This window comes from Hemiscyllium ocellatum, chromosome 17 (genome assembly GCF_020745735.1).
Source record: "Hemiscyllium ocellatum isolate sHemOce1 chromosome 17, sHemOce1.pat.X.cur, whole genome shotgun sequence".
NCBI classification, from domain to species: Eukaryota; Metazoa; Chordata; class Chondrichthyes; order Orectolobiformes; family Hemiscylliidae; genus Hemiscyllium; species Hemiscyllium ocellatum.
This window is the reverse complement of record NC_083417.1, coordinates 58,050,551-58,076,786: the sequence shown is the minus strand read 5'-3', so window position 1 is coordinate 58,076,786 and position 26,236 is coordinate 58,050,551. Positions and strand designations below refer to the sequence as shown.

The 26,236-nt window shown below is 42.1% G+C and overlaps 1 protein-coding gene and 1 long non-coding RNA gene across 4 annotated transcripts in view; one reads left to right on the top strand and one right to left on the bottom strand.

Moving 5' to 3' along the window:
* Positions 1 to 1,012: 1,012 nt before the first annotated feature.
* Positions 1,013 to 17,087, bottom strand: LOC132823996 (uncharacterized). Of its 3 annotated transcripts, none has more exons than XR_009645623.1 (5): positions 17,023 to 17,087; positions 13,205 to 13,248; positions 12,735 to 12,869; positions 5,212 to 5,345; positions 1,013 to 1,240 (listed from the first exon to the last, which is right to left on the bottom strand). It is a non-coding gene; the product is annotated as an uncharacterized LOC132823996 (long non-coding RNA). The 3 variants fall into 3 exon arrangements; XR_009645624.1 differs by lacking the exon at positions 1,013 to 1,240 and adding an exon at positions 1,659 to 2,868; XR_009645625.1 differs by lacking the exon at positions 12,735 to 12,869.
* znrf1 (zinc and ring finger 1) overlaps positions 16,089 to 26,236 on the top strand; it is a 257,590-nt gene continuing 247,442 nt past the window's right edge. Inside the window, exons 1-2 of the mRNA XM_060838197.1 lie at positions 16,089 to 16,888; positions 16,940 to 17,101. Coding sequence (XP_060694180.1) covers positions 16,612 to 16,888; positions 16,940 to 17,101 — 439 coding nt within the window. The 5' untranslated portion in view covers positions 16,089 to 16,611. The remainder of the gene's footprint in view (positions 16,889 to 16,939; positions 17,102 to 26,236) is intronic.

Sequence of the window (26,236 nt, the reverse complement as noted above, 5' to 3'; positions counted from 1 at the left end):
CGCGACCTGCAAAATGTCATTTTGCGACACCATGTCAGGGTTGGGACCCATGTGTTGGGAAATCCTGCCTTAAACCAGCCTCTCTTGTCTTTTCCACCTACACATTTGTCACCATTATCACCTCTCCTTTACAAAAACCCTAGCTATGGCCCCCTTAAAACTAGCGCTCCGTCTCCCTCTTCTCACCGGTTCCCTTGAAAGAATTGCCTTTGAAATCCAAATCCCCCTGTTTGAATCTCTGAGAATCAGGTTTCAGTCTGATTGCAGTTTAGAAAACTCCCCTTCTCAAAGTGACAAATGACACATCTCCTGTGTGACAGTACCCTTACCGACCTGAAGATGTGATTAACCACCCCACTTCCTCCAACATATCATTTTCCTCTGATATAAAGATCCTTGAAAACCTATCTGTTTGACCGTGTCTACACTAACATCTTCTTCGGTGGGCTCAAAACATTTATTGATTTCACTGCAGCAAAGTACTTTGGGGCACCTGACAGCATTATGGGTGCTCCATAAATGCAGGTTTTTGTCCATTACTTTGTGGCGCTGTATTGTCTCTTGCAGATAAATATTATTATCTTCTCCACTGTTGTAGGCATGCACCTTTATGGCTAGTTTTGAATGAAAGGTATGATATTCACAGCAAAATGGCCTTTTGAGTTGGCATTTGGATACAAATAGTTTAAAATTATTCTCAACGAGGCCTTAATTGTTATGGCCCCCTTTTTCCATTCCCCAACAACATTGTCAAATGTATATATGGACAATAATTTGGAATTGTCAAGTCATATAGATGTACAACACAGAAACCAACCTTTCGGTCCAACTTGTCCATGTCCTTACATTGTTTTAGGACTGGAAGAATGAATCAAGTTTTGGATCATTTTGTGAGAAGCAGAGTTTGAATACATTTGGTCAGAAAAACAGCTGGAAGAGATGGGTTAATGTTTGAGCTTTAATATTTTCATTCAAGCTTACAAACCCCAAACGTGAACATTTTCTGAATGCTGTTTTGCCTGGGTCTTCTGATAGCCACCAGATGGCGCAGGTTGAACAATCACAGCTGGAGTGTGGGACAAAATAGATCTTGTTAACAGCAAGCAGTGAGGATCATTGGGTAGCAGCATACATTCTGGTGTTTGAATGACAGCAGTGGGAAGTTAAGATTGAGGCTTCAGGGGAATATGCCCACCTCTCTGGGAAACTTTGCCTACTCAATCCTATCATCATTGTGTATCTGAAACACAAGAAAACACAGGATCCACTACATAAGGTGCACAATTTCATTAAATCATTCCTGGATAGAGATGGCTCACACACAGTAACATGTCTACTTTCAAGAACTGAAAACATAAGGGACTAAACAGCTGCTTGTCTGTTTTATTTAATATTTAATGTTTATTATAGATGTTTGCATTGTTTTGGTGATGTATATCTCTGTGAAACAAAGTTTGTTCTGCAGCAAGGCTGTCAGTCCTTTTATCCTCATCAGAATCTTTGATTCACTTACTGATGCCTATCTTCTATCTCACAAATCAAATAGACAAGGATGGACAGAATCCCCACCCCACCCCCCAACACCTCCCTGGTGCAGCAATGACAAGAAAAGTGGGAAAAATGCAAAGAAAATGAATAAAAGATTAAAACCTTCAAACAGATCTTTGTGATTCTCTCCTTAAGTCTTAAATTGTGACTTTGGAGTTACGCCATTGAATAGTAACTCTCTTATTTCCATGCTTTTGCATCTAATTGAAGTCCCGACATGCTATACAATACTTTCAATTCCCTTTTTTTTCCCCCTGAAAAATTACACAGTGCAGCTTGACAATAACTGGGTACCTGGGAGCTGCCACTTGCCAAATGACTGCCCCGGCCCATCATGCAACTGCTTCTCCAGCACCACATCCCAGAAAGCTCCCTGGCCTCCTTCTCCCCCATCCCCCATCCAGCCCATCATCCAAACAACTCAGCATCAGCAATGCCCTCAGAGCAGCCTACGCAGCATTCTGGCCCTTCAACACTTTACTTTGCAACTCAGTGACTTTACATGCTTATGCCCGGTCACTTTACACCCAGGGGTGCAAACACCTTGTACGACTGCACAAACTAAGATCTTATGGCCCTTAGTTTGCTTATTTAGCGCTCACCCACTTTGCGCCTCCTTCGAGCCTGCCAGCCCCTGTCTGCTCCCCAGTTTTCTGAGCATTCAGAGTACCCAGTGCTCAGTCGCAGGTTGCCTGCCTCGCTGTTTAGTGCAGAGGAAGAGGCAGGTAGCTTGTTACTATGGGGAACTTTGAACAGTCAGGAGAGAGTGAACATGTTACTGTGGGGCTCTGTACTATTTCATTTGATTTGATTTGATTTATCATAGTCACATATACTTAGGAACAGGGAAAAGCTTTGTTTTGCGAGCAATGCAGGCAGGTCATAGCAACAAGAACATACAGATCATCGGGTGCTTAGACAGGATGGGGCATACAAAGATTACACTACTCAGGGGTGCACAAAGAAGATCACTGTTTGCAAGTTTAACACTATTTGAAGTTAGAGAGGTCCATTCAGCAGTCTAATAACAGCAGGGAAGAAGCTGTTCCTGAACCTGTAGGTGCATATGTTCCAGCTTTAGTATCTTCTGCCTGACGGAAGAGGTCGGACGAGAGTATTACCAGGATGGGAGGGCTCTTTGATGATGTTGGCAGCCTTTCTATGCAATGAGAAGTGTAGATGGAGTCCATGGATGAGAGGTTCAGCTTCCATGATAGTGTGCACAGCCCAGACTATCTTCCATAGTTTCTTATGGTCCTGGGCAGAGCAGTTGCTTTACCAGCCATTATGCACCAGGACAGTTTGCTTTCAACGGTGTACCTGTAAAAATTGGTGAAGGTCCATGGGGAGTCCAGGACAGATGGTCAGTTATTGTCATTCCTAGGAACTTGGAAAAGCAAATGCAAAAGCTACCAGTCCATGGTGAAGTGAAAGGACGCTAGAGTCAATCAGGGGTTCTGCCAAAGTAAGTCGAGGGGTTAGCATCATTCTAGGTGAGCACTTTGGGGACAGTGACCACAATTCGGTGACTATTACTCTAATGATGGAGAGGGATAAGTGTGCACTGCAGGGCAAGAGTTATAGCTGGGGGCAGGGAAATTATGATGCGGTGAGACATGACTTAGGATGCGTGGCTTGGAAAGGTAGGCTTCAAGGGAAGGGCACAATCGATATGTGGAGCTTGTTCAAGGAGCAGCTATTGAGTATCCTTGATAAGTATGCACCTGTCAGGCAGGGAGGGAAGAGTCGTGTGAAGGAGTCGTGGTTTAATAAGGAATTGGAATCCCTTGTTAAAGGGAAGAGGGCGGCCTATGTAAAGATGAGGCGTGAAGGTTCAATTGGGGCGATTGAGAGTTATAAGGTAGCCAGGAAGAATCTAAAGAGGGAGCTAAGAGCAGACAGGAGGGGACGTGAAAAGTCCTTGGTTGGTAGGATTAGGGAAAACCCAAAGGCTTTCTATAGGTATATCAGGAATAAAAGAATGACTAGGGTAGGAATAGGCCTAGTCAAGGATAGTAGTGGGAAGTTGTGCTTGGAGGCCGAAGAGATTGGAGAGACACTGAATGAATACTTTTTGTCAGTATTCACTCAGGAACAGAACATTGTTGCCGATGTGAATATTGAATCACAATTAATTAGAATGGATGGCTTTGAGGTATATAGGGAAGAGGTGTTGGAAATTCTGGAAAGGGTGAAAATAGATAAGTCCCCTGGGCCTGATAGCATTTATCCTAGGATTCTCTGGGAAGCAAGGGAGGAGACTGCAGAGCCATTGGCCTTGATTTTTAGGTCCTCGTTGTCTACAGGAATATGCCAGAAGACCGGAGGATAGCAAATGCGGTTCCCTCGTTCAAGAAGGGGAGTAGGGATAACCCAAGTAACTATAGGGCGGTGAGTTTCATTTCTGTTGTGGGCAAAGTCTTAGAGAGAATTGTAAGGGATAGGATTTATGAACATCTGGATAGGAATAATGTGAGCAAGGATAGTCAGCATAGTTTTGTGAAGGGCAGGTCGTGCCTCACAAACCTTATTGAATTCTTTGAGAAGGTGACTAAGGAGGTGGCCGAGGGTAAAGCAGTAGATGTGGTGTATATGGAGTTTAGTAAGGCATTTGATAAGGTTCCCCATGGTAGGCTACTGCAAAAACTACGGAGATATGGCATTGAGGGTGCGTTAGAGGTTTGGATTATGAATTGGCTGGCTATAAGAAGACAGAGGGTAGTAGTTGATGGTAAAGGTTCATCTTGGAGTGCAGTTACTAGCGGTGTTCCACAAGGATCTGTTTTGGGACCATTGCTGTTTGTCATTTTTATAAATGACCTGGAGGAGGGGCTAGAAGGTTGGGTGAGCAAGTTTGCGGATGATACGAAAGTCGGTGGAGTTGTTGACAGTGAGGAAGGATGTGGCAGGTTACAGCGGGATATAGATAAGCTGCAGAGTGGGCAGAAAGGTGGCAAATGGAGTTCAATGTAGGTAAGTGTGAAGTGATTCACTTTGGTAAGAGTAACAAGAAGGTGGAGTACAGGGCTAATGGTCGGATACTTGGTGGTGTGGATGAGCAGAGGGATCTTGGTGTCCATGTACACAGATCTCTGAAAGTTGCCACCCAGGTAAATAGTGCTGTGAAGAAAGCATATGGCGTACTGGGCTTTATTGGTTGAGGAATTGAGTTCCGCAGTCCTGAGGTCATGTTGCAGTTGTATAAGACTCTGGTGCGGCCGCATTGGGAGTATTGTGTGCAGTTTTGGTCACCATACTATAGGAAGGATGTGAAGGCACTGGAACGGGTGCAGAAGAGGTTTACCAGGATGTTGCCTGGTATGGTAGGAAGATCGTATGAGGAAAGGCTAAGGCACTTGGGGCTGTTTTCATTGGAGAAAAGAAGGTTTAGGGGTGACTTGATAGAGGTGTACAAGATGATTAGGGGTTTAGATAGGGTTGACCATGAGAACCTTTTTCCACGTATGGAGGGGGCATAGCTTTAAATTAAGGGGTGGTAGTTATAGGACAGATGTTAGGGGTAGATTCTTTATACTCAGCGAGTCGTGAGTTCATGGAATGCCCTGCCAGTAGCAGTGGTGGACTCTCCCTCTTTATGGGCATTTAAACAGGCATTGGATAGGCATATGTTCTTCTATGTTCTAGTCACATTTGTGGTCCTACCAAAGCCGAGGGATCTGTGTCCTTGCCGTCTGAGGATTGGGACACGTCTGTCCTGCGGACAACCACTTGCTGATTACAGGTAGACCAGCCATGTTGCTGTGGAGACACCAGTTGAGGGGTGGACTGATTTCTCTCTGCAATGAGAAGAAGGGAGAGATTGAGTACAATGGAAATGAATAGGAGGGCAGGAGATGTCCCCAGTGAGTGAGTGAGTGAGTAGGAAGCAAAGAGAGGCGAGTATCGGTTAATATTCGCGAGGATGAGCGGGTGAAAGTTATTGAGTTGAGATCCTGCAGGCGATAGTGAGAGTTACAGTCCACATGCCTTGGTGAGATTTGTGTGCAAAGACAGAGTTCAAGTGATGGCCCTGTAAGTGAGAGATAGGTGAGAAAAGATAGTGGCGCTTACTTATGTGGAATGCAGGAGGTCACTGACCTTCCTGTGGTGCTGGGCCTCACACGTTACTCGAGACACAGGATTGAGCTGTGGGCAGATTGCCACACTCACCACCAGAACAAATCAGTCAGCCAGAGAAAGGATTGCTCTATACTTTGCCACACTGTCCGCCAACACTTCCTGGTCTGTGTCAAGGATCAAGCCTCAAGCCTGTCAGATGGCCAAGAATGGTCGGGTGTGACAGCGTGAGGCCCATTCTTTGGTCCATAGCATCTGACGTGGTGCGCGCCTTTAAATATGGTGCTGGGGGCATCACCACTGGAAGGTGCTGGGACGTACCGGGAAGTCCCAGTGGGAGTGATCGTTTCCACCTCTCTGAGTGCACGATTCCCCAAAAAAGGCACCTAAAAGCCCAATCGCATCAATAATCAGGTTGTCAACTCAAGATTGTGTGAGAAAAGTCACTTTCCCAGACAAGGTAGAATGGGTGCCATGAATTTCCCTTTAACTAAAAACAGGAGAGTTCTGCCCAATGTTTGTATATCACCAAAAGCTGCTCTTTCTCCCGTTACTCTGGTTGGTGAAAAGAGAGACTTGGATTTATATGACATTTTTCACCATTACTAGACTCTAAAACCAATTGTACATCTAGAATTATAATCACAGTTTTGATGTGGGGAACAGGTCAGCAAACTCCACAAATAGCAATGCAATAAGGATCAGATAAACTGTTTTTGGTGATGCTGATTGAAGGATAAATATTGATAAGACACAGATTAACTCAGCTATGCATCATTCACATGCGACCTTGTACGTTCACCTCAACAAGTGGATGGGGCCTTTGCTTAACACTTGGAGTCAGAGAGATGTACAGCATGGAAACAGACCCTTTGGTCCAACCCGTCCATGCCAACCAGATATCCCAACCCAATCTAGTCCCACCTGCCAGCACCCGGTTCATATCCGTCCAAACCCTTCCTATTCATATACCCATCCAAATGCCTCTTAAATGTTGCAATTGTACCAACCTCCACCACTTCCTCTGGCAGCACAATTCATACATGTACCATCCTCTGCATGAAAAAGTTGCTCCTTAGGTCTCTTTTACATCTTTGCCCTCTCACCCTAAACCTATGCCCTCCAGCTCTGGACTTCTCATCCCCAGGGAAAAGACTTTGCCTATTTATCCTATCCATGCCCCTCAAAGTTTGTAAACCTTGATAAGGTCACCCCTCAGCCTCCGACACTCCAGGGAAAACAGCCCAAGCCTGTTCAGCCTCTCCCTTTAGCTCAAATCCTCTAACCTTGGCAACATCCTTGTAAATCTTTTCTGAACCCTTTCAAGTTTCACAACATCTTTCCAATGGGAAGGAGATCAGAATTGCATGCAATATTCCAAGAGTGGCCTAACTAATGTCCTGTACAGCAGCAACCTGACCTCCCAACTCCTGTACTCAATTCTGACCAATAAAGGAAAGCATACCAAATGCCTTCTTTACTATCCTAACCACCTGTGACTCCACTTTCAAGGAGCTATGAACCTGCACTCCAAGATCTCTTTGTTCAGCAACATTCCCTAGGACCTTACCATTAAGTGTATAAGTCCTGCTAAGATTTGCTTTCCCAAAATGCAGCATCTCACATTTATCTGAATTAAACTCCATCTGCCACTTCTCTGCCCATTGGCCCATCTGGTCAAGATCCTGTTGTAATCTGAGGTAACCATCTTCACTGTCCACTGCAACTCCAATTTTGGTGTCATATGCAAACCTTACTAACTGTACCTCTAACGCTCGCATCCAAATTATTTACGTAAATGACAAAAAGTAGAGAACCCAGCACCAATCCTTGTGGTATTCCACTGGTCACAGGCCTCCAGTCTGAAAAACAACCCTCCACCACCACCCTCTCTCTTCTACCTTTGAACCAGTTCTATATCCAAATGGCTAGTTCTCCCTGTATTCCACGAGATCTAACCTTGCTAATCAGTCTCTCATGGGGAACCTTATCAAATGCCTTACTGAAGTCCATATAGATCACATCTACTGCTCTGCCCTCATCAAGCCTCTTTGTTACTTCCTCAAAAAACTCAATCAAGTTTGTGAGACATGATATCCCAAGCACAAAGCCATGTTGACTATCCCAAATCAGTCGTTGCCTTTCCAAATACATGTACATATTGTCTCTCAGGATCCCCTCCAACAACTTGCCCACCGCTGAGGTCAGGCTCACCTGTCTATAGTTCCCTGGCTTGTCCTTACCACCTTTCTCAAACAGTGGCACCACATTAGCCAACCTCCAGTCTTCTGGCACCTCACTTGTGACTATCAATGGTACAAATATCTCAGCAAGAGGCCTAGCAATCACTTCTCTAGCCTCCCACAGAGTTCTTGGGTACACCTGATCAGGTCTTGGGGATTTATCCACCGTTAACCGTTTCAAGACATCCAGCACTTCTTCCTCTGTAATCTGGATATTTTGCAAGTTGTCACCAACTATTTCTCCAAATTCTATATCTTCCATATCCTTTTCCACAGTAAATACTGATGCAAAATACTCGTTCAGTATCTCCCCCATTTTCCGCGGTTCCACTCATCCAAACAGCAGTCTTCCACCAGGCATTACTGTCTCGGAGCTATACTGGGACTTGTGGTCATGTCCTAGAATGGAACTTAAATCCAGAACCTGTGATTCAGAGCATGCTAATGACTGCATCATGGCTGACACTCAGATGAAAGCTTCAAATTGATACATGTCTCCTCAGTTAGCCTCACGATTCGCCTACTTTGCAACTGTGTGCTGAGACAACAAACAATTCTCAATCATTGAATTTCTGCTCCAAGTGATGTGCACCAAACTGTGTTATTAATCTGAGAAAACATGTAATATCTTTAGTTGACACCTTTGTTCCCTGTTGTAACATATCATTTTTTTTGCATGTAAATGCACTGGGTTGAGAGAAAAATTAGCCAAAGCAACTGCGAGGGGAAAAAAACTCATGTCTCAATCTTGAAACCAAAGTGATTCCATGAAATTAATATGATGCAATTGTGAATAGATGAAAAGTTAAAGAGCAGATGTTACTGAATTGAATAATGGAGCAGACTTGAACTGCTAAAAAGCAGCTGCAAGTTGGTAATCTTCAAGCTCCTTTGAGAGATCACTCTGAACAATATCTCATTGTGCAGTGGTTCCATGATTGACAGTAGATTAAACAAGACTCATTCTAGGCTGTCTCGTCATGTCTCTATGCCATCATGGATTTATGATTCAACAGAGCACAATGCATTAGGAAGTCAGCAAGGTCATCAAAAACTAAATGTCAGAAAGTTACAGACACCAATCTTCTGGGTCATTTAAATGCTGTGCTGGTCCTCTAGCCTGGGCACCAGTTTCTGTGGCTTCAGTCTCCTCAGATTACTTTTTAATTCCACTCAGTTCACTGAAATTATTTCAATGCCCACGGCCAATTCCCTCAATCTCTCTTGTTCCTTTGACACTGAATTTTAATATAGTAGAATTGTGGTAGATTATTCCCTCATCTACACAAGAAGAAAATAGGGGGTTTAAAGGACTGTCCTAGCACCACTTTGCTATGACTGCAGCAACAATGCACTTATAATCTGTGACATTATCAAAGGTCTTAGCCTAGGGTTATGGAGTTCAAAACTAGAGGCAAAACTTTAAGTTGAGAGGAGAAAGCGTAAAGAGAGATAACTTTTTTTCATACAGAGGGTGGGTTGAGTGTGGAATGATTGGCCAGAGGAAGTGGTTGATGTTGATATAGTTACAACATTTAAATATACTGGGACAAGTGCATGAATAGGAATGGTTTGGAGGGGTATGCGCCAAATGCAGGCAGATGGGACTAGTTTAGTTTGGTTGGCTTGGAGGAGTTAGACCAAAGAGTCTGTTTCTATGCTGTGTGACTATGACTCCAGGAGAACACAATTATGTTACATTTGTTTGAACAGACCCTTGAGTTCACTATGTTACTTCCCCATTTATGTGTATGAGTGGCACCATGAAAAGGCAACTAGAGACCAACAATAGCTTGCAGAGCCAGTGAAAACCATGGACCTCTGACATTGTTGGGTCTCCACTTTTCTATTTGAATTCCCCATCAATAATGGAATTCCTTTGATGTAAAACTGTCTTTAATGTTGTTGCTTATCCTTACTTAAGAGATATGAAGTGGCAATGGTGTTCAAAAATGTTAGCTTTTGGTCTGAGCCTGAGGTCTTGAGTTCAAGTCCTACTCTTGGACACATGATCAAGACAAACACTTTGTCTGGCATACCCTCAGTACTGTACCAACCAGAGACACTAAATAAAGACTTTTTCAATGTGAAATGGCACCATGCAAAGAATGACAAGGCCAACATTTTCTTCCTTGACCTTCATTGCCACCAATTTAATCCATTGCTGTTTTGAGTTTGCTGTGCACATATTGACTTCCCTCAATTACAACAGTTACTGCACTTAAAAAGTACTTCATCAGTTGCAGTGAGTTTGCAATGTCTTGAGGTTGTGAAAGACACAGTTTGAATACAATTTTATTCTTTCTTTTCAATAGTATTTTCTGGAGTCTTTGACTGGCCATAATCTTGAACAGGTAACAAGTGACTAGTTATTACAAATGCAGGCAGGTGTTTGTTGAGCAAAGCACAAGTATGGATTGTATAATACCAGACTGGACAATTCAAGCAGTGATGAGGTCAACTTTCAGAACAGTTGAGTTTGGGGGTTAAAGTAGATGGATTCAAGGGATATTTGGATTACTGTTCTTTCTTATTTTAGTTTTATGAATGCGAAGTATCAGAAGCCTTATTTGTTGAAAATGCAATGTTTTTCCATGAAACACAGTCTCTCCAATGTCAGCAATTCATATATAATCACCTCAAGGTCATATTGTCATGGTAATCACTGAAGTATCTGACAAGCAAAGGAAAATATATATTCTTATCAGTATGAATGCTGCCATTCACTGGCAGGCAAAAAAGCTACCTTAATTTTTCAGATCAGCTAAGTTTGAATATTGTTCAAAACAAACTTAGACACAATTTGTCCTTCTCCAGGTGCCATTCTTGACTTTCAGAATCATCAAACCATGGTTTGTTTTACAGGCAGGGTGAGGAGGCAGGCCCAAAATCTACCTTTACCGAAACAGGAGTCATACTGTTGGTTTGATTTGACAATGTTGGCATTATACTGATCCACACACTAGCCATCGAGCTCACAACCACCTGAACAACTTGTAACTTTTGTAACAAATGTGGAAAATAATGTTGAGCAATGACCTTTACAATCAGGATCATTTGAACTTCACCTTGTGTAAACCTACTCTTTTCCTTTCAGGCGGTAAAAAAATCTGAAATCAGCTTCCTTCCTGAGAACTAGTTTATCACCCACTATCTATATAATATTAATTGACCTGCAATCAAACAAAAGCCAGCATTCTTAGCTGCAAGCTGATCCCTGGGTGGGCTTACCATTCATATAAAGTTTACAGTCTAATAAAATTTCAAACATTTTTCATGATATAGTTTTCCCACCCTTATAAAACAGTGCAATTTAGTGAAAACAACATCAAAGAAAATTCACTAATCTATAGCTATTGACGATCTCATGACTGCACACAGTGTTTGTCTACACATACCTTATTTCCTGTGTTACATCTAGTGTCAACTTTTTTTCTATTTCTCCATTTTTGAAATGAGAAAATAAAGCTCCTTGCCAACTGGCTCCTGTCACTAGGTAATTATAGATTCTAGATTTTATTCCTAGTGCACCTAAACCTGTCTTACCAGTCTTTCTGGATTCACTCTGTTCCTAGTGCTCTTACATTCTTCCATCTCATTCCTTTTCGATCCAAGGTTGTTCCCAGTCCTGAGAAGAGGTCCTGCTGTTATCAAACCTGTCATCTTCAATATGCAACATCATAGAAAATCAGTCAGCACATTATAAGCAATAACTGATTTGCACTTGACCATTGCATAATAACCTTTCTTGGTTTTAAAGGCTGAGGTTTTGGGACACATTGTCAGACCAATTTGGCAGTCATTTTACTCACCCGAGCAGATGAAACATGCCACTTCCCTGTCCCATTTCATCAGCTCCAGTGATTTGACCTAGGTATCAAATGCAGGTTCAAATCCAGGTTCTTTCAGTCTTTATTAGGAAACACAGGATGATTGCTAAACTGACTGTAAAGTCTCTGATTAACAGTAACGGCTTATAGCAACTCAGGAGAGAAAAATCATTAGTTTTCTTCACGTTTCAGGTATTTTTACTGTTGAGAGGAAGACATGCAACCCACCCTTTCATAAGTCCAAAGGAGTCTCATTGCATTGTCAACACCCACAAGCTGTTCAACCACCCAGGATCTATTCAGAAAGTTGTCAGGCTGATGACCTTGGGCATCCATGACTGGTCACAATTGCACAAATTAATCCGTTACATGCTGTTGGCCAAACTTCACTTTGTATACACCCCCATCGATAAACAGCTTTCCGCACTCCTTGTGCAAAGCAGTTATGTAAAGTAAGGACTTTCAGGAACTTGTTATTAAACGTGTAGCAATTTCTCTCACAGTCCTTTATTTTAAAACAGTCCTTTTTTAAAAAATCAAACTGTCAAAGATGGAGCAAATGAAATAATACATTATTCTTTTTGCAACTGGTTAATCCTTTGTGATTTGATACTGTAAATGAGTCAATGGTATGCCCTCCTCTCCACCCTCAACTAGAACATTATACATGGTTACAGCTTCACAGTTGGCACCAGTAATATAGCAATGCTGCTGATGCCACTAATCCTATGTGAGGTATTGCTGGCCACCAACCTTTATGATGCTCTTGTGCTTTTTGAGATTGCAGGTAGGCTGGCTACATTTTTTCCTTAACATTTCCAAACTCCACCACAACCAAACAGTTGTGTCAAAATCCATAAGCCTCCCCCTTTGTCTTATTTTTGTTTGGTTCTGAAGTTGAGAAACTATGGCAGTTTTTTTTTCATTTCTTGACAATTCAAAAACAAGGTAGTTAGTAAGGTGGAATGCTTATATTGATATCAGTGAGTCTTTCATTACCAATGAATGGAAAGTTAAATAAAAAGCAAAATAATACCTAATTGCACTGTAGTTATACATTGTTTAACAACTTGTCAACTTCAAAGGTCGTCTCTCTCAGGATTGAGGATGGTTTGCCTCTCGTTCAGTGGGTTATGAGATAGCTGATAAATCCATTGGTAATCTGCAGATTCTGTGAAATGAAGGATGGGTGATGTTTGAAGGATTGGACCACACCTTGAAGTAGTGCGGAAATACAGGAACAGGTTCAGACTGAGGCAGGCTGAGGTGACAGATGCATCAATGAACATACAGAAATGAAGGTTAACAAGTGCAACTGTAATACTTTTAACCTGTGGCTAGACATGTTTAATGATCTGATCTCAGTTTCCTACCTCCAGATTCTGCCCACCGCATATTTCACATCAAAAACTTTCCTTTAATCCTTCCATTTTCCCCAAGACCATCCATGCCTGTATAGAATTCCCAAAAGTTTCTGCATGTCTGAGACCCTGGAGTTAAACCTACCAAAAACAGGAATTGCTGGAGAAACTTAACAGGTCTGGCGGCATCTGTGGAGAGAGAAGTAGAGTTAACATTTCCAGTCCAATGACGCTTCTGCAGTTAAATCTGATGATTGTACATTTCTGTGACATTTTAACAATACATCAGTGGATGCATGACAAAAAATGGTCACTTCCTACCTATTGGCTCTCTACTGCCTATATATGTGTTCTGTTCTGTAGCGCAAAAATCAATATCATGGGCTGAATCCCTGTTTAATATTTGCATTCACCTTTTTCGAAGCATACATATATGACACAACAATGTTTCTCCGTGTCGGGGTTCATCATGTCAAAAATCAACTCTAGATTGTTGCCTACGATGGGATCAATTGGAGAAGGCAGCACTAACTGCGACCAAACGCGAACCCTGATCTTGCCCATGGAGTGAAAAGTTGGTTTTGAAATCTCCGTCCATCAGGTCCCATCCCTCTCCGCTGGAATGTCAAAGTTGAAACCCGTTATAATTATTTTTCTCAACAAAGGTTAGGTTTCCTGCAGCCGAACTCAAAACTAATTTCTCGGATCGAGCTCAGTAAAAGTGGGTCCAGTATTGAATGCACCAGCCAGTATCTGGAGCAGCAGGGTGACCCTGCACAGTCCTGCGGGGCCTGGGGTCGGGGTCACATCAACAAACTAGGTCAGCATGGATGAGTTGGTCCAAAGAGTTTTGTTTCTGTGCTGTATGAGTCGATGACTTCTTTCCACGGATACGTACTGACTCGCTGTACATTTTGTCTCTCATTTCAGAATATATATTTTCTCGTATTGCTTTTTTTTAAAAAGATGGAACCAGAAATGGTTGGCTTTGCACTGGATAAAATGAGTTTCTAATTAGCGCTTTGCAAAAAAGTGTCACAATAAGTAGCTATGAATGTCTCCATTTGGTCAGATGGTAAATCAGAGAAGTTCATACCTGAGGATTTTCCGTAATCAGTTCATTGCAAATGGCCTCCTCCCTTTAGGAGCCATACTTTAAATGGCATGGCAGATATTGCAGCCAACCAGACAGGGGGAAAAAATAATGTAGGAGCAAATTACTGCACTGAAAGCAAAAAATGTTGGCGATCACAGTGGGTCAGGCAGCATCCATGGAGAGGGAAGAAGCTAACATTTCCCGTCTCGAAACGTTAGCTCGTTTTCCCTCCATGGATGCTGCCTGACCCGCTGTGATCGCCAACATTTTTTGCTTTCAGCAGAGAAAAACACGGCTGGCAAAAGAAAGTTAAAGGTCCTTTTTGATATGTACATCGTGATAAATATTGCATTTTGAGAATAATCAGCCACATTCGCTTTGTACAATTTAGTACAATGATATAAATTAATCCACAGTCTAGGAATCTGCCTGGGATTTATCGTCTCAGGTGAAGAAGGAATCCTATTCCTCCCAGCCCCGTACATCATTGCAAGCCCATGCGGTTATGTAGAACAGCTCCTCCGCATTGGCCTCAGTTCACCCCAGATTGGACTAGTGGGAATGAAGGCACTAAGAACGTTCGGCAACTCCTACCCTCCGAGATTGTGAAGAATGTTTGGTTATAATGATGTATGAAGTCATGGACTGTATTGTGGACAGGAAAAGCAAATGGCAAGGAATTCTCTGTTAGTGAAAACCAGATTAAAGAGTTTTTGTTCCAAAGAAGAGACACTGGGCTCGAAACGTCAACTCTGTTGAGTTTCTCCAGCAATTTCTGTTCTTGTTTATCAATTCTTGAGTTCTGCATGGGACACCTCATGCTGACTTCGGGCTGCAACACACCGATGGTTTCATTGCTTTCCTTGAATACGACGGTGAATATCCTGTGAACAACGTGGTTGTAAAGTACGGTAGCCCACATTTGCACCGGTCCCCACCCCGGTCTCCTGGCACTCAGGACATCTCTTGTGACAAGGCGCTGAAGGACTTTTGCCCGAAACGTCGATTTCGCTGCTCGTTGGATGCTGCCTGAACTGCTGTGCTCTTCCAGCACCACTGATCCAGAATCTGGGTTTCCAGCATCTGCAGTCATTGTTTTTACCCCAATCTTTCTAAAGGTGAATGCAATAGCATTTGTAAACTGAGCCAGCCTCACCTGCCCACTCTTTCAGGAGTACGTCCTGAGTCAGTAACGCCCAGTCACACACACGAGTATTTCAGTCAGCTCCCCAGTCCCCAGCGGAAGAAACTCAGCCTGGTCCCAGTTGGAAAGCAGTCTGTGTTGTACCTCTTCATATGTTGGATTGCCCGGAGCACAGACAAGAATGAACCATCTGTCAGCACCGCTTATTATATCCAAGCCACCTCTGGGCATCCTGGTGGACTAGCTATATTAGAGCTATGCAGAAGACAAAGTGCTTGGCTTAATGGACTGTCGCGAAAAAAGTGTTTTTTTTAAAAAGGAAAAAAGCCTTTCCTAAAATAAACCTAATTTCCTTACTTTTCAAACTCTGGTCAGAATAACATCGTACTTTTGTGTGTGTGTGTGTGCGTGCGTGTATGTAGGTGTGGGGGTAAGAAACAATCAATACGAAATGCTGCGGGAAATGTGATAGGGAACTCAAAGTCTGTCGCTGCCTAACCTTGACATTTCGAGTGGGGTGAGAAATGTCATCACGAGCGAGTTGACAAACAAGACATCCGAACAACATCGAGACAGACAGACAGAGAGAGAGAGAAATACCCCCCTACATATTCTGGTGCAAAATGAGTCTTGGGAAATACCTGCTAATGAGATGCAGTGGGGAGGGGGAAGGAGAGAGAGGAAAAAAAAAGAGAAGCTGGTCAAATGCAAAAAGAGAGAAATCTGGGGGGAAAAAAAGAGGAAAAAAACTGTTGCTTCCTGTATGACACATCCTGCTTTTATTAAAATAGAGAGAGAGAGCGCTAACAGTGTCAGCCAGACAGACAGTGACTGAGTGAGTGAGTACAGGACTTGGGGGGCTCTGAGAGCAGCACCAACTGCTCATGCGCGGTGCTCTCACCTGGGCTAACGGGAGCGGGAGTGAGGGGCCGGCCCGGGGCTGGGGGAGGGGGTGGTGTGGGGGGGAGAAGGGGAGGGGGTGACAGAAAAGAAGAAGATGGCCGATAGGACCGGAGTTGGAGACCGCCTGGGTTAGATAGCGGATTATAACCCCCTCCCTCCCCCTTCCCCCACCCCCCAGTCCGGGTCCGTCCGTCAGGGAGGGAGGGCGAATGGCCGCGGCCGGAGCGCTCCAGTGAAACCGGGCGGCGGTTTAACCCCCTCCCCCGCCCCCTCCCCCAGGTGTGTGTGTGTATGGGGGGGGGTTTCCGACAGCGGACTGACTAACCCCCCCCTCCCCTTTCCCTCAGACACCGCCCCCCTCCCCCCCCTCACCCTCCAGGGGAGGGTTGTTGATGCTGCCCGGCCGCCCATGGGAGGGAAGCAGAGCACGGCGGCCCGCTCCCGGACCGCTTTCCCCGGCGTCTCCAGCGACGACAGCGCCGTGCACGCCGCTCACTACGGCCATTACCGGGCTCCCGCCGCCGGAGGAGGTGCTGGTGGCGGAGGCGGAGGAGGAGGAGGCCCCGCCATGGGGCTCAGGACTCGCTCGGTCAGCAGCGTGGCCGCGATGGAGCCGGCTCACGCCTTCGGGCTGTACGGTGGAGGAGGGAGCCGGGCCGGAGGAGGAGGCGGCAGGGCGGCCGATGGTGTCGAGCACAGTAACGGCGGCGGCGGTGGTGGTGGTGGTGGAGGAGGAGGGCCCGAGTCGGCCGGTAACGGTTACCAGGAGACGGGCGGTGGAGGAGGAGGAGGCCCGGGCGCCCGGGAGCTGCAGCTGTACCTGGGCTCGAGGGCGGCCTCGCTGTCCGACTCGCTGCCGCTTCACCTGGCGGCGCCACGCTGGTTCAACACACACAGCGGTGAGTGGGGGCTACACACTAACCAGCACCAAACACTAACCAGCACCAAACACTAACCAGCACCAAACACTAACCAGACCCAGTAGATAACTCACCATTAACCTAGCCCATCCTGCACCCAACCCGCATCAATTAATGACCAGTCCCATTAATAACCTACCCCCCCCCCCCCCCCCCCCCCCCCGTTCACCACCCTTGCTGCCCCCCCACCCACCCCAAGGCTAATTAATATCTGGTCATTCTTTGCCTGTTCTTCCCCACCATCTGTTAATAACATGTCAAATATCCTTCGCTTATCATTTTTATCAATGCGTGGGAGGCAAAAAGCTATCACCGTCTCTTGCACCACTTGGTTGTCAGAAGTCATTGGTTGTCCATTGGTTTATCAACGTTTTTTTTGTTAACTCATCCGTAATTTGTGACAGCAACTGTCAATATATTAATACTTATTATGATGGTTTATTATTTGTCACAAATTTAAAATATTGCAGTACTTAGTTATTAGCATTTTTTAGTAATTATTTTGTTTTATTGCTATTAGTTACAGTATTAGTACATAATAGTAACAACCCTCAACTGCATTGTACATATTATAATTGATGCTATAGAATCATATATTTCAGGATAGAAGACAGCTAACATGGCTGTCCCAGTGCTCCCTCCTTATTGGGTAATATACAGTGCATCATTAATAACTAGTGTTCTGGTTTTACCAGAATAGGTCTATCAAAGCTGCCCCTGATTATTGTTAATATTAACAGTATTGTTACTTGTTTGCCATTACTTTAAAAAAAATAGTTCATTCAGTTTTAAATAATTAATTCTCTTAAATTTTGAGTCCTGTAAGATTTTTTATTTCCTCTGCCTTTTTAAGCTCCCCCACTAGCAAAGCCTTTAACAAGTTCAATGAATTTTTTATTGTTCATTAATGCCAGGTATTTATAATTAAATCAAAATTATTGTTTACACAAAGTTTAATTACAACGATGGGTATTCACTCAATTTTTTAAAGTTGGAGCTATAGGAGAAAGATGTCAGCACTGTTAACCTTTCTAATACTGGGTTTTTGCCATTCAAAAAACCAGAACCTATAAATGCTCACAATCCTCAATGAATAAACAGCATTGTTAGTATCTTGAAGCCAACAGGCAAGATTTCTGATGGGATAAATACTCAGTTGCAAATAATCCAAAAACAAATTGGATTAATGCAAATTTCTCCCATCTGTACAAAAGGGAAAATATTTTCCTTCCTTTGGCCCTTTGTTGTGTTCTGACAAGTAGACTTTAGAATAAATCTTTTATCAGTAAAATGATAATTCTGTTTGAGGTAAGGGACAATACATTGTGTTATGTAAACATTGCGTGTTACTCAGTGTTATTGGAAGCAGCAGTGTATTTGTGCAGCACTCTTCATGGGTTGGAGAGGTGAGGGCCCTTTATACATGGAAGAAACAAAATCAAATGGTTAACACAAATGGGTTGAAAAGTGGTCAGAACATATCGGTTTTGAAAGTAGGAAAGTGGAAAATAGGAGTTGTGAAGTAGTAGGCAGGAAGTTGCAGAGGATCAGGTTGACTGACTTGGAGACAAAGCGGAACAAAGGCTAGACCAAATCCCTTTGAGGAGTTGAGGGTGCATGGATGAAATCACTATGAGAAGGTGATGAAAGTCAATTAGAGATGTAAAAATAAGTATGAGAAATGATAACTTATTGGAAGATAGAATGTCACTGAAACTTTGGAAAGCATGACATAATGTTACAGTGTGACATGGTGATGATGAGAATGGGTGTTGAGTATTGAATGAGTTAAAATTGTAGAAAGTTGAGATGGGAATACTGACCAGGAAGATAGTTGTAAAGATACATTGTTGAGGTAATGGAACAGGGTTTTGATAGCAGTAGAGCAAATTTAAAGATGGGACTAGGCGTGCTGTAGAAAGGTGCAAAAAGTGGTCTTAGAAACAAAGTGCACTTTTAGAAAGAAGCTATGTTCGAATCAAGCAGTATGCAACTGGTGCTTCTCCTTGTTAGATTGAGCTGGAATGGAAAAAGGCAGTTGGGTTGAGACCAAACCCATGAAGGTACTGAAGGCAGCCAAAAACAATGGCTTTATTTATTCCAGCAGTAAGGCAAATGAAATGTTGGCTTTGTTGGAAAAGTGATTTAGAAAGTGTTTCGTAAATCTTCAGATCAGAGGTATATTTCATAGATTACCCTCTGAGTAGGAAATGGAGAAATGATCTGTCTTTTGGGAGTAATTTTTGGACAGTACTTTGTTTTATTTGGCAATGCTGTTGAAGTTGACCAGTAAATAATCTTGATAAATTGAGGACAGTGTTTTGTTTGAATGCTTTTCAAAATAAAGAAAAAGCATTTAAGCTGTAGTTTAACTTTGCTTAGCTTGGTCATCTACCGCCAAGCAGTCTAACTTGGAGGTTAGCCTTTAGAGTTGAGACCTGTATGTTGCAACAAATCAGGCAATGGTTTATACCAGTATATTGCCACTGGGTCAGCTATTCCAAGGAAGGCTAAACTGAAACTTCGAACCAACAAGCTACTAATGAGTATCCTTTGACCATTTCCAGTGTTGTGATGTGGAGCAGGCTAAGTAAGATATGCTCACTTGATCAAAGAATATTGTGTATTTTGGGACATTGAAAAAAACAACTAACACAAATAAGGTAGCAGAAAACAGAATTAATGCTAAGTTGTGAAGACTAGTATATGATTAATTGATTTCCTTCAGCTTTGTGAATTAAAACTAAATAAAGCCTTACATTTATATCGTGCTTTATACAACCATTTAAAGCATTTTATAGCAATAAAGTACTTTTGAAATTTAGTCACTATTTATATGTAAGAACGTAACAAATAAGAGCAAGAGTAGATTAGGCATAGAGATGTACGGCACGGGAACAGACCCTTTTGGTCCAACTTGACCATGCTGACCAGATATCCCAACCCAATCTAGTCCTACCTACTAGCACCTGGCCTATATCCCACCCAAACCCTTCCTATTCATATACCCATCCAGATGGCTTTTAAATGTCACAATTGTACTAGCCTCCACCACTTCCTCTGGCAGCTCACCCTCTGCGTGAAAACATTGCCCCTTAGGTCTCTTTTATATCTTTTCCCTCTTACCCTAAATTTATGCCCTCTAGTTCTGGACTCCCCGACCCCAGGGAAAAGACTTTGTCTATTTATCCTATCCATGCCCCTCATGATTTTGTAAACCTCAGGTCACCCCTCAGCCTCTGACGCTGTAGAGAAAACAGCCCCAGCCTGTTCAACCTTTCCCTATAGCTCAAATCCTCCAACCCTAGCAACATCCTTGTAAATCTTTTCTGCACCCTTTCAAGTTTCACAATATCTTTCTGACAGGACGGAGACCAGAATTGCACACAATATTCCCATAGTGGCCTAACCAATGTCCTGTACAGTGGCAACTCCCAGCTCCTGTACTGAATACTCTGACCAATAAAATAAAGCATATCAAACACAGCCTTCACTATCCTATCTACCTGCGACTCCACTTTCAAGGAGCTATGAACCTGCATTCCAAGGTCTCTTTGTTCAGCAACATTTCCAAGGACTTTACCATTAAGTGTATAAGTCTTGCAAAGATCTGCTTTCCCAAAATGCAACACCTCACATTTATCTGAATTAAACTCCATCTGTCACTTCTCAGCCCATTGGCTCATCTGATCAAGATCCCGTTGTAATCTGAGATAACCTTCTTTGCTGTCCACTATGCTTCCAGTTTTGGTATCATCTGCAAACTATACCTCTTATGCTCTCACCCAAATCATTTTATATAAATGATGAAAAGTAGTTGACCCAGCATCAATCCTTGTGGCACTGCACTGGTCACAGGCCAACACCCTGTATCTTCTACCTTTGAGCCAGTTCTAGACCAAGTGACTAGTTCTCCCTGTATTCCATGCGATCTAACCTTGCTCACCAGTCTCCCATGGTGAACCTCGTCAGAAGATGTTGTGAAACTTGAAAGGTTCAGAAAAGATTTACAAGGATGTTGCCAGGGTTGGAGGATTTGAGCTGTAGGAAGAGGCTGAACAGGCTGGGGCTGTTTTCCCTGGAGCATTGGAGGCTGAGGGGTGACGCTATAGAGGTTTACAAAATTGAGGGGCATGGATAGGGTAAATAGGCAAAGTCCTTTCCCTAGGGTCGGGGAGTCCAGAACTAGAAGGCATAAATTTAAGGTATGAGGGGAAAGATATAAAAGAGACCTAAGGGGCAACCTTTTCATGCAAATGGTTGTACATATATGGAACGAGGTGCCAGAGGAAGTGGTGCAGGCTGGTACAATTGCAACATTTAAGAGGCATTTGCATTGGTATATGATTAGGAGAAGTTTGGAAGGATATGGGCTGGGTGCTGGCAGGTGGGACTAGATTGGGTTGGGATGTCTGGTCGGCATGGACAGGTTGGACCAAAGGGTCTGTTTCCATACTGTACATCTCTATGACTCTATGAAACGCCTTAATAAAGTCTACATAGATCACGTCCACCATTCTGCCCTCATCAATCCATTTTTTTTTACTTCTTCAAAAAACTCAATCAAGTTTATGAGACATGATTTCCCATGCACAAAGCCATGTTGACTATCCCTAATTGGTCCTTGCATTTCCAAATACATGTACATCCTATCCCTCAGGATTCCCTCCAACAACTTACCCACCACTGACGTCAGGATGACTCGTCTATAGTTCCCTGGCTTGTCCTTACCACCTTCCTTAAACAATGGTACCACTTTAGCCAACCTCCAATTTTCTGGCACCTCACCTGTGACTATTGATGATGCAAATATCTCAGTAAGAGGCCCAGCAATCGCTTCCCCAGCTTCCCACAATTCTAGGGTGCACATGATCAGGTCCTAGGGATTTATCCATTTTTATACATTTCAAGACATCCAGCACTTCCTCCTCTGTAATATGGACATTTTTCAAGATGTCACCATCTATTTCTCTGCATTCTATGTCTTCCATGTCCTTTTCCACAGTGAATACTTATCTGGCTCATCAAACCACCTCTGCCATTCAGTTAGACTATGGCTGATATCTTCATGGACTCAGTTCCACTTGCCTGCCTGCTCATCATAACCCTTAATTCCTTTACTGTTCAAAGTCTATCTATCTTTGTCTGAAAAACATTCATTGAGGTAGCCTCAGCTGCTTCACTGGGCAGGGAATTCCATAGATTCACAATCTCTTGGGGGTGAAGAAGTTCCTCATCAAATCAGTCCTAAATCTGCACCCCCTTATTTTGAAGCAATGCCCCTTAGCTCTAGTTTCACTTGCCAGTGGAAACAGCCTCTCTGCTAATATTTTATCTGTTCCCTTCATAAGTTTGTATGTTTCTGTAAGATTTCCCCCTCATTCCTCTAAATTCCAATAAGTACAGTCCCAGTCTACTCAAACTCTCCTCATAAGCCAACCCTGTCAACTCTGGAATCAACCTAGTGAACCTCCTCTGCACCATTTCCAGTGCCAGTACATCCTTTCTCAAGTAAAGAGACTAAAACTACACACAGTGCTGCTGGTATGGCCTCACCAGCTTACATAGCTGCAGCATAACCTCACTATTTTTAAACCACATCCATCTTGCAATGAAGGACAATACTGTATTCCATTTACCTTATTAATTACCTGCTGCACCTGCAAGCCAATTTTTTTATGATTCATGCACAAAGACACCTTAGTATAGGAGTATAGTTAGAATCCAGCTATCAGCTGCATGAGGTTCAGTGTCGAATATGATACTTAGTTCAAAGTGGTTGCCACTTGTAAAGGGAATGTGAAATTAAATTGAACGCAAATTTGCAGCTTTGCTAAGGATTGTTGGGAACAAGTTTACCAGTTTTGACTTTTAAGCCTTGTGAGCTAAGGTGTTTGTCATTTGGGAAGACATCCTAATAAGTGGAAGAAATATGGAAAGTAATGTTCTTTAATAGAGCTGTAACATAATGCAATAGTGAATGTGACTTTTTGTTTGTAAGAACAGTTTGAGGTCATTATAAAATCCTGCTTTTTAATTTGCTTGAAGGATTCTGGAACTGTAAGTTATTGGAAATAAATACTAATAGGACAGTTAAAAAACCCAGGAAAGGACAAAATTACAGTGGAAATTCCTAAAGTTAACAATTATAGATGTGACTTATGCTGTAAAGTCACAGTTGCCTGCAGTGAATCTCCCATCTTGAAAAAAAAATCGTTCTGATTGATTTGCCAAATTAATTAATATGACGTGAAAAATTAAATTGCTACTGGCAGATATAAGATGGTCTGAGCAATTTATTAATGCATTGTTTGGAATTGTAGGGAACGGTGGAATATGTGTTTAAGGCCAAATAGAGGCATTAGACGTGTACGTTCTGCAGACTGAATTTTGTATTAAAAGCAAAGGCTTTCAGTTTTGTAAGTTGAACCATCATCTACTATTTCATGGCTTTGACACTGTTTATATGCTTGTCCTCAGCCTAATATGATTTCAAAGGCAACTTGCAGACCTCCTTTACCAAAGCTGTGTTCACAAAACTCAATTTCTTTTTCATGCTATTTCATTGTTCTCCCCCTCAAGGTAAATCCTTTAAATGGTTGAAAATCTGAGCAGAGATATTTGATGGAAAGGTTACTCCATAACTTTTAAGCCTAGACAGGAAAAAGCTTGACAACTGATGGACTATAGAATTTTTCTCTATTTCAAGAGTAATTTTTCTGTTTTTATCTATGCATGTTCCCTCTTTTTGCATGTTCTCACCCTCTGATCAACTGTATTGTTCCTCTGATATTTTTTCTACTATAAACTATTCTATACATGCTCTCTTTTACCTCTGCTCCCATTACCATCTTCTCCTTATTAAATTATTTTGCAGTACCTCAAAATTGTAGAATTTGTTATTTCTCCTGTTCTTCCTATATTTTGGCTTGTCAAGATTAAATTCAGTGAAACCTACCCGTTACACCTCTGTCAACCAATTTCAGATGCTCTTATCATTGTTAAATTCAGAGTAAATATGAATTCTTCATTACCAATTCTTAATTCACTTTGTCCTCTGATACACATTTCAACTTTTGTGGGTCTTGGCTTTACTACTTTGTTTACAAACTTATTGGATATGCCACTTGGTTACAGGAAATGATGAGTCTGAAGATTACAATTGTTTTTGTTTTGAAGCAAACATTTTGTTGGTTCTAGCTCACAATTATAATTTAAGGAAAAGGATTGATCTGTGAACTGAAATGTGTTTTAATTATGTCTGAATTAACATGAGATTGCAAAATTTCAGGTGAAATAAACTTTATTCAACCTGAATGACCATGATACATTATTCCTTGCAGGAAATTATAAATATTCATGCTTGTTGCAATGGAAGTCAATATTTGTCATGGAAAATAAACAGCTGACTGTAAAAGGAAGCCACTATCATTGCATTGTGGTTAGAACAATATTGTGTCCTCCACAACCACCTGATGAAGGAGCGGCGCTCCGAAAGCTAGTGCTTCCAAATAAACCTGTTGGACTATAACCTGGTGTTGTGTGATTTTTAACTTTGTGCACCCCAGTCCAACACGGCATCTCCAAATCATTACACATGGCCTTTATGTGACTTATAATGATGGAAGTTATAATCTTGAGCTTGAAGTTCAATTTAAGGAAGTACCGGAAAAAAACCTTCATAATTTTTAATAGTCTAAAACATTTGACGTGTTGAATAATCCTTGAGGAATAATACTGGCTTTTGTGGAGCAGTGCTGAATGACTGGTGAAAAATGTAAATTTATGGCTTCACAGATGGCAGAACCTGAACTTCTTTAGGTCTGACAACTGCTTCTCTTAAATCTTTGCACACTCAATCCTGCCATCTGGATTTTTGTGGAACACTAGATTTGTTGTGCAAGTTTTAATTTTAGAATTGGATTCTTTTATTTTTGTGATTCTCATCATCATCCAGGATTTGTAGTTTTTCTGTTACTGTTACAAAATTTAGTTTTTAGAAGTGTGTGGCTAACAGTGAACTTACCATTTCATAGTATAACATTTTACTATTTCCCTAAATATTGACTAATATGGTTTTAAAAATCTGCCACTCGTTAATTTGGTGATATTTGTCATGTCTCATTGTTGATCAGAAGTTAAGATTTATTTACAATAAAGAATTTAGTTTTGATTATTAAAGGAGTGTTTCTAAATGTTAACTTTTTTAAAAAAACAGGTTTTACTCTGCATCTTTATGTAAATGAATGTTACTTTCTAGATTAAAAACCTCTTTAATTGGAATAAGAATGAAAAGTGAGTTTGGGAAAGTTGCAATAACAGCTATGTTTTAATAGTTTGTTTTACTCATAGTTTTCAACTTCCACTTCTGTTTTTTTTCTTATTTTCTGAAGTTGGTAGAAATGTACGTTTTATCATTGTTAACATCAAAGTTTGTGGGTAATTTACCAATTCCCAGCCTCAGTTCCTTCCTGACCTGATTTTTTAAAAAAAAAGTCCTTACATTGGCAGTACCATTGAGTCATGCAAAGGGAAGTCTCCACTAACACTGAAATAAGTTATTAAAGTGCACTGCTTCTAGGGCATTGATGAAGGTCCTCCTGGGACATGACTGAAGTTTAGGAAATGAATCTAAAATCCATTTACCTGAATTCAAAATAGAAGCTGCGGAATAATTAAATGTAAGTCTTTGCAGTGGGCTTGAAGGGTTTAAATCCATTTGTGTACCGAACTTGCTATTTTAACATCTGCACAGTATGCATACCATGTAAATTGTTATGACTAGAATTGGTGTTTAGATGACAATATCAGTGAGGGAGCCTTGAAGACAAGAGGTTATATTTAATGTTTTACTCTGTTTCTATAGTATCCTGCATTACTTCCCCAAGTGCTGTTCTGCTCGAGTGCAGCTGCTACCCTCCAGTGATGTTTCAGCTGTTTTCTTGGGGCTCCCGTGGCTCTACTGGCAGACCAATGGGAGAATCACTGCCACAATCTTTCCTCTGAGAAGGAGACAATGGCCACCAGCGCTTCCCTGATTTTGCAGGATACCTATTTTTAGTTATTGCAGGCAGCCCAGAGAAATAGGAGCATTATTGACTTTTTGTTCTGTTT